Source organism: Sesamum indicum, linkage group LG2 (genome assembly GCF_026168435.1).
Source record: "Sesamum indicum cultivar Baizhima isolate 11 linkage group LG2, ASM2616843v1, whole genome shotgun sequence".
NCBI classification, from domain to species: domain Eukaryota; kingdom Viridiplantae; phylum Streptophyta; class Magnoliopsida; order Lamiales; family Pedaliaceae; genus Sesamum; species Sesamum indicum.
The window spans coordinates 4,715,755-4,724,031 of record NC_142658.1 but is presented as its reverse complement, the minus strand read 5'-3'; the positions used below and the strand labels follow the sequence as shown (position 1 = coordinate 4,724,031).

Here is an 8,277-nt window from a genome sequence, read left to right as displayed (position 1 = left end):
CCACCACCCACCACTTCTCCTCCCCCTCTCCCCCCCCCACCACAAGGAGAGAATTGCAAACTCTCTACAAGAAGAAAAAGATCCCTGTCAATATCACAAATGTCGCCGTGGCCGCGCTCTAAAAACTCTTCACATCGTTGAAGAGATTGAGGAATTTTTGCAGTCATGGGCTCAATTATGTCAATCTGAAACTGCAGAATCATCTATTGAGTCGCCGGTGACGTCGGAGGTAACATCTCCATTTGTGTATTTTTGGATGTGATTCGGCCAAATGCGGCTCGACTCGTCCGCCTGAGGCACCCTGGAGTGGTTCGCGTGGTCCAGGCGCTGTCGAGCTGACGAGCTCGAGCTCGAGCTTGGGCTCAATTTCTCGAGCTCGAGCTCGAGTTCGAGCTTGGGAATGCAGTGTCGAGCTCGAGCTCGAGCTCAACCTGGGCGAGCTCGGCGAGCTCGAGCTCGAGCTCGAGCTTGAAGTTGCAGAGTCGAGCTCGAGCTCGAGCTCAACAAAAAACCACCCCTACTTATAATTATAATTATGATTTAAAAAAATATAAATATAATTCTACAACTGCCAAATAATAATCAGAGGCCCAAATAATGGCAAGCTCATTTTATCCATTAAGGCCCAATATTTATTTGTTATTGAACCTTAGTTTAAAAGAGGGTAATCGGCCCGGCCCAATTGAAAGTAAAATAGAGTTGTAAAAGTCCACATTTTGTTACCGTTGTAAAATGCAAACACACACTATCACTGTATAAATATTGAAAATTCGCTGAAAATGCAATAGAAAAATAGCAAGGAAAAACAAAATTCATTCGGTCATTTCTAACGTTCTCATCATCTCAGGCTGCTGCATTCCTCCGCCGACAGCGCCCGCCTCCAGCCTCGGTTTCTTCTTTGTTTAGGTAAGGACCTCTTGAAAGTCATCAACTCAAACCAAGTGTTTTCTTTCGTTTTTTTTTTTTTTCTTGAAGTTTCTTAATTTAGGGTTCTTGATTTTTTAAAGCAATTCTGAAATTAAATGTATCTTGGTTAAAGGAATTTCTCTGTCCGACGGTAGATTTGATATGAGTTCTTCTTGATGATCATCGAATTCTTGAATTACACACACGGTCTTATTCTTTTTTTTTTTTCCCTATCCTTTTTGAGGTTCTGGGTTAATTATTTCAAGGTTCTTGAAATTCAACTATTAGCTCTTGTATGCTGCCGATTTCTACTACGGAGGATAAGGGTGCGGGATTAAATGCAAGAATGGCAGTGGAGACATTGATGTTGGTTCGAAACTTGTGAGGGGAATAGCCAAGACGACTCCTATCATTGGAGATTCTCAGGGCTCTTTCCTTTGGGTATGGTTGTTTTTTTCATTTGATTATATTCTGTGGTGATGTTGTTGTGATTTTGGTTGCTGTAAAGCACTCGGTATGAATTTTGCTTGTTTACCTATTATCAGTTATGGCATGAAGGTAAAAAAGGAGGAGAAAATTCACACTCATCTTTTCTGCTCTCACATCACTGATTCTTTGTGTTTCTTCTCAACGGATATTATTATATTTTTTCTGAACTAATAAACTGGTCATGTTTATCTGTTAGTATTCACATCTTCGAGGCTTCTTTCTTAAAACAGACGTAACTCTGCTTATTCCACTTGCATCCCGTGTGTCTTCCAAATTCGTTATACATTTCTAGATATTCTTCTATCATTTTGCTTTAGCAATACATATATCTGGTCTTTATATTGTTTTCTTCTTGGGTCTTTATATTGTCTTTATATTTGGTCTTTTTTCCATCTTATAATGTAATTTAATCGCTTTTGAATGCTTTCACGAGAGATTCCTACTGGCTTTTAGACTGGAATCCATGAGATTATTGGCATTCCTTTGGTGAATATGTTGGTCTTTTGCATGTTCCTTGAGTAATGCTTGTGTTAATTGCAATTTTTTTTTTTTTTTCAGATTGTGATGAGTTTAATGACACAGTCACTTTGTTTCCCCAAATCTGCAATGAGAGCCTTATAGGCTTTGGTTTGGATTGTCATTTTGCTGTGTTAGCAATAATATAAATGTTGCATGTTCTGTTTCAGAAAAGTTCTTTGCTGGAAGTTATATAACATAAATGCATGCAAACTGTACTGGAATTGATTTTCTTTCTTTGGAAAAGGTTATCTGCATTAATATTAAAGAATCATGTGTACATTTACAAGCTCTTTAGAAAAGGTTTTCTGGAAATGATTATCTATCTGTGTAAAAGGTTAGTGATACCTTTTCAAGTTTTCTGAAAATTGCTGCCAAAGATCCTTGGTTCACGTAGGACTTTGGTGCTGAAACGTTTTGGTTCCACTTGTTAAGGTATGGAGCTATACGAGCAAGATACTTATGTTGTCAATTACACAATTTTAAAGTAAGACAACTGCTTGAAAGTAATGAGAAGCCATGTATATCTTCACTTTGATTTGTGACTGTGCATCTACTTTAGGAGCAGTAAAATTATGTTTTCCATCAATTTACCTATCTCCTCTCTTAATGTGCATGTGTGATTCACTGAAATCTAAGTGCCATCCATACATTTGAGCTTGATTTTAAGTATCTTAGTATTCTCTTGGGACTGTGAGGAAACTTCCTAAACCATTTCATGGACCAATATGATATTTTCTCTTAAGTACCATCTAGTAAGGTGTCTTGGTTTATGCAGTATCTGATTTTATGCCTTTAAAATAGAGCATGCCACAATGATGTATCTGTGTTGTTTTCTTTCATGCCTTCATAATTCTGTCTTATTGCAAAGAATATATGTCATATTATTTATAATCTCTTAGAGAAGTGTTGTTACTGGTAATTTAGCAGGATTTGTTGAAAGCACTATACAATACGTTTGATGCATACCAACGCGGTCAACTAATTGGTCCCTTACCTATATTTATTTCAGTTGGTCACTCATCGTATATCGAATATCTATTGCTAGTGCAATTAAAATAAACTGGACCATTTGAACTGATTGTGGAGGCGCCATGTGATTTCCTTTAGCCTCAACACATGTAGCATACAACTTTAAGACACCATATACTTGATATATCATTTTTCAGTTATACGTGTAAATGCATTCATTTGATTCTACAAGTGAAGCACGTCAGTTGGTATATGTGATTCATACTTGTCTTTTACAAGAGAGAGGACTAGAGTTTGAATTTGATTTGCTAATTTCGTGCAAAGGAGATAACCTCGTCTCGATAAGGATTATGTGGGAATCAAAAGGTTTAGTAGGATTTAAATGCTTAACATATGTTGGCTGCTAAAGTGTGTTTTTTGACGACATTTTAGAACCTAATGGTAGCCTACTTATCTTGATATTCCTCTCTTCAAGTTTCTAACTCTAAAGTAACCGGTGCCCCTATTAATTCTTTTTTGTCAAATTTTCTTCCATATTTTGGAATCAAGAAGGTTGAACCATTGGTTTTACACTTTGCATAATTCGAACCCAATATTTTACTGCTTTGATTTCTTTGAAAAGCCACGCAATCACCATTCTCATTTGGAAAGAAAAGAATTATGGATTTTTGACGCTGCTCCAAATGTGATGGATGCAAGGATAGGGTTGAGACCTAAATTGGAGAATAAAGCCTCCTCTCTTTTTGTAAATTTATTCTTGGTTCATTGTTGTGTTTGGTTTTCTTTTCATGCGCTTACCTTTAAATTTTTTGTACATTTGACATTCTTGTATGGATATGCAAAATCTATATTGGTTCATGTTATTAGCCTCTTATTTTTGCAGGTGTATCATAGTATAATTTGTTGAAAAATCTATATCATACAAGCATGAATTATTTTATTTGTGAACTTTGAGGATTTAATTCTATGCTAAAATGCCAAACGGTTGTCCAGATGTCAATTTAAAATTTCTTGTCAAGAGGACTTGATAAATCTTTTGTGAGTATTGAAATTTCATGAGTTGATAAATGGTTTTTGAGGAATACATAGTTTTTGTAACTTAAATAGTGTTTGAAGAACTTTTTAATTTTTATTTTTAAATAATATTATTGGAAATTGGTTTTTTTCTACTCAAAGATTTGTTTTCCTTGTCAAGTGTTCTTTTGATGTCAATTCATGTTCTCAAAATGGGTTTTCATCTTTTACATAAAAATTTGTTTTTCTTGTCAAGTGTTTTACAATAAACTCATATTTTCAAAATCAGCTTGAAGTGCACTTACAAATATTGAAGACTAATTAACAAAATATTTTGATTAGCAATCATTTAATTATTTTTGGATGAAAGCATGAAAAGTCATATGTTTGGACTTTAAGTGAAATTTGTTGTTGAATTTTATTATCATAAAAGTATCAGACTTTGAAACAATTTTTGAATATTTTGAGAAGCATTTAGTTTATTATTATTTCTTGTCAAATAGCATTCAGGCCGAAGGAGAAAAGGTGGAGTTGAATTTGCTGAGCTGAACTGAAAGTAACATTCAGTTTTTCTCGACCTTGGATTTTTCATTCGTTCTTCCCCTTTTTCTGGTTTTATATCGCATTCTTGGACATAATACATTGATAAGAATTCTCTGTTAAAAGTTGGCTTAGTTTCCTTACTGATTTTGGTGAAAATGTTCAGGGGAAACTAACATATGAATTCATGTTCAGATTTCTTGCAATCTGGAACGTGATCAGTGAGAGATGGCAGAAGGGGGAGAAGATGATATGCCAAGGGATGCAAAGATCGTAAAGGAATTATTAAAATCAATGAATGTCGATGATTATGAACCACGAGTCATTCACCAGTTTTTAGAACTTTGGTACCGGTACGTTGTCGATGTGCTGACTGATGCACAGGTCTACTCAGAACATGCTGCAAAATCTTCAATTGATTCTGACGATGTGAAGCTTGCAATACAGTCTAAAGTCAATTTTAGTTTCTCACAGCCTCCACCCCGAGAGGTAAGTAGCTATGTGTTTGTTTATGTTAATTCTTGAAGTATCTTTAGAATAGTTCTGATCGTTGTTTGGGGGTGTCGATGCTTCTTATACTGTAATACGAAGTGGATGAGAAGTGTAGTTTAAGCATGCAGAACCAACACTTGCATGTAATTGATAAGTCAGTTTAGTTCAAATATGCGGTATCAAAATGAGTTTCTTTGATACATTGATGCAACTTGGATGGTCATGAGATTTGGTCATTCAAATCTTGCCTTTTTCTTAAATTGAAATATGTTTTTAAACTCCGCTCGTCAGTACTCGTACCCCAAAATGCACCTGATCATTTCTTAGGACTAATACTTTAAATGGCCAAGGAGTAGGTTCTTATGTGGAAAAATGCTCTATACTTTCCCTTTCTGTTAATACGTGACTTTGTTATGGATGCCAAGATATTCACACCAGAGCGTTTGACAGGTGCTGCTGGAGTTGGCTAGGAGCAGAAATAAGGTTCCATTGCCGAAATCAATAGCAGGGCCTGGAATCCCTCTGCCACCGGAGCCGGATACCCTGATTAGCCCAAATTATCAATTAGCTATTCCCAAGAGGCAGAATAACCAACCTGCTGAAGAAACAGAAGAGGATGAAGAAGCTGCTGATCCCGTTACCAGTTCTAATCCAAATTCTCAAGACCGTAGAGATTTGCCCCAAGGAACACCCCAGCGAGTTTCTTTTCCCCTTGGAGCTAAACATCCACGATGACTATTTTGTAATCATGTCAATTAGATCAGAATAATATATTGCGATGATGATGAATGAAATCATGTCTCAGTAACATTGAGATTCATGTATGATAACATCATCTTAATTGCAATTAGATTGGCATTTCATTTCATTGCAGAACCATGAAAATCAGTTTATGTACAAGAATGACTGGTTCCTTTTTCTTCTTTTCAATTGAATGGTACACTACGAAAGAATGAGTTCAACTAAGGTCAACTTCTATAGCTAGGCACAGCACTTGATATGCTGCGACCCTGGTCATACATCCGCTGGATTTCTTCCCGATACACAGTCAATGACTTATCTGGTATTGTTGGAGTCAGTTCCACCACATCCCCCATTTTCAGTTTACATGTTGGATCACTGACAGGCTCATGGTTTAGCCGTGGCCTAAGGTCTGCCTTCACCGGAAGCCCATAAGAAGTCCACCGAGAACTGCCTCGACCCGTAGTTTCCAACAGATCCATCACAGATGAGTTTGCAGGTAACTCCTGAACTGACATCTGCAAGCCAATTACTGGGTCAAAAGCTGATTCATGCAAGAACATACAATACACCAGAATAACACAAGTGCACCGTTTGACAATGTATCCATGTTTAACATTTGAATACTATTGATTAATTTAGAAATTCCGCAACGAGAGATGCATAAGCAACCCTATATTAAATTCTGAATAAGCTGTTATCTACTTCCAAGTCTTGTGCATATAAAAGATATCACAAACCTTATCATTCTCAATCATGATGACGAAGACAGGTCCATCAGAGCCACATTGAGGTTTGCATGAAAATGTGCAATCTTTCGAATGGGTAGGGAACATGCAAGGTAGCTTTGTGGAGTCAAAAAGATCAACAGATGACCTGTCTTTGCTCATGGCCTCGCACTGCCAGGTAATGACCCATCGCGCCCATTCAACCATCTGAAGGACAAAGGAAGAGTATTTACAGTCACCTTCTTTGTATCTCCAGTGGGCAGCAAATCCATACTCAGCTTGCAGATGCATCTTTTTTGTTCGGATCTGAACTTCTACAGGAACCATACTCTCAGATATGACTACTGTATGTAGGGACTGGTACCTGCAAATTGTAAGATTAACATTAGGCATATCATGTAGCAAAACCCATTAAAAGTTGCATCTCCACTTTGAAGTCAGGCTTACCCATTACACTTCGGATAAACTATGTAGTCCTTGAACCTCCCAGGTATTTCATGCCATAGCTGCTGCACGACTCTTAAAGCTTTATAGCAATCTTCTTCAGTTTCAACTATCAATCTTAACCCGTGAATATCATGAATTTCATCCATATTTAGCTTCTTCCTGGAAAGTCAAAAATTACAACTCATGAGATATAATTACACGAAGAAGCAAATATTGAACAACCACAGCGTAGACGAGAAGACGACTGTAACTCTGAGATCTCTTTGCAACTTGCAAACACATGTAAATCGATAAATACACAACAATTATCCAAATCAAGTAAATGGATGTGTAATTTCAGAATTCTCACTCACATACTACTCACTGCTCAAAAGTCTCTTGCTCGACATGACTTATGCTGATGATAAATCGGGGGGGGGGGGGGTAAACATCCACTTCTTTGTGTGTACCTACATATGCTTGTTTATGAGAGAGAGGCAGAAGGGAAAAATCTACGTACTTCAACATTTTGGAATAGATGCTAAACAAGCTTTTATGCCTCCCTGACAGACAGTGGTAGGAAACTGAACCAGCCTTGAGAGCTTGCTCTAGCTTCTCTAGAGAAGAAGTAATTACAGTCTCATCAAACGACTGCAGGAGCTTGGATGATAATTCTTGGTGCTGGACTGGATTGAGATGTTTGAAACAGAGATTTTCTAGCTGTTCTTTCCAAGTGTAGATCCCTAATCTATTTGCCAGTGGCACAAATATTTCTGAAGTTTCCTTTGCAAACCGTTGTTGTTTGTTCAAAGGTAATGCATCCAAAGTCATCATATTGTGCAGGTCGCGTAGTTGATGGTTGCGTGATATTGCGTCGTAGAGTAGGATACTACTGGAGCTATTCAATTCATGGGAACATTCATACGTGCTAATTCAACCAAATATTGTAATTGCGTACATGATTTGTGATGTAAATACGAACATTTCAAAAAGATAATAATCATCCGTCATGCAAATAAAGATACAAACATACCCACTGTAGTGGATTGCTACCTTCATCTATTTCGATTTCGTTCTCGATCTCCTTCCCATTCTCTATCCTTGATTGTATTCATCTCCTCCTCGTTGATGTATTTGTGGGCCAAAAGCATCAATTGTTCTACATCTCCGGGGGGATCTCTAGCTAATGCCGATGCGAACGGTCCCTTCTTTAAACCGTGTATTAATATACTCGTCATCATATCAATCCGCAGCTCCTGCACTTCCAATGTCTCATTATTGAATCTCCCCATAAAATCTTTAAGAGATTCCTCTCTTCCCTGCCGGATCGCGAATAGGTGGATCGCTGATCTCTTCGACTTTTGCTTGCTAGCGAAGTGGTATGCGAACCTGTGTAACAATTGCTCATATGATCCAACGGTCCCGTTAGGCAAGCCGGTGAACCATTCTTGTG

General features: G+C 37.5%; 2 protein-coding genes across 7 annotated transcripts; one reads left to right on the top strand and one right to left on the bottom strand.

Annotated features, from left to right (window-relative positions):
• Positions 1–5,859, top strand: LOC105179815 (transcription initiation factor TFIID subunit 9-like). Of its 6 annotated transcripts, none has more exons than XM_011103467.3 (5): positions 1–229; positions 848–906; positions 1,195–1,347; positions 4,633–4,926; positions 5,380–5,859. In XM_011103467.3, exons 4-5 carry the CDS (start codon positions 4,666–4,668, stop codon positions 5,662–5,664), a joined length of 546 nt encoding a protein of 181 aa, XP_011101769.1. In that variant the 5' UTR covers positions 1–229; positions 848–906; positions 1,195–1,347; positions 4,633–4,665; the 3' UTR covers positions 5,665–5,859. The 6 variants fall into 6 exon arrangements, with proteins under 6 accessions (XP_011101769.1, XP_011101766.1, XP_011101759.1 ...); XM_011103464.3 differs by having other exon boundaries at positions 1,173–1,347; XM_011103457.3 differs by having other exon boundaries at positions 1,151–1,347.
• On the bottom strand, positions 5,767–7,660 carry LOC105179832 (putative GTP diphosphokinase RSH2, chloroplastic). Its single transcript, XM_088877637.1, has 4 exons — positions 7,345–7,660; positions 6,846–7,004; positions 6,411–6,762; positions 5,767–6,188 (listed from the first exon to the last, which is right to left on the bottom strand). The coding sequence occupies exons 1-4, from the start codon at positions 7,656–7,658 to the stop codon at positions 5,898–5,900; spliced, it is 1,116 nt and encodes a 371-aa protein (XP_088733763.1). The 5' UTR covers positions 7,659–7,660; the 3' UTR covers positions 5,767–5,897.
• Positions 7,661–8,277: the final 617 nt, after the last annotated feature.

Coding starts and splice junctions, on each gene's coding strand:
- LOC105179815 (XM_011103467.3), top strand. CDS start 4,666: ATGGCAGAAGGGGGAGAAGATGATATGCCAAGGGATGCAAAGATCGTA. Junction 4,927..5,379: donor CACAGCCTCCACCCCGAGAG/GTAAGTAGCTAT, acceptor AGCGTTTGACAG/GTGCTGCTGGAGTTGGCTAG.
- LOC105179832 (XM_088877637.1), bottom strand. CDS start 7,658: ATGATGACTTTGGATGCATTACCTTTGAACAAACAACAACGGTTTGCA. Junction 7,005..7,344: donor ATCTATTCCAAAATGTTGAA/GTACGTAGATTT, acceptor TTGACTTTCCAG/GAAGAAGCTAAATATGGATG. Junction 6,189..6,410: donor TCATGATTGAGAATGATAAG/GTTTGTGATATC, acceptor ATTGGCTTGCAG/ATGTCAGTTCAGGAGTTACC.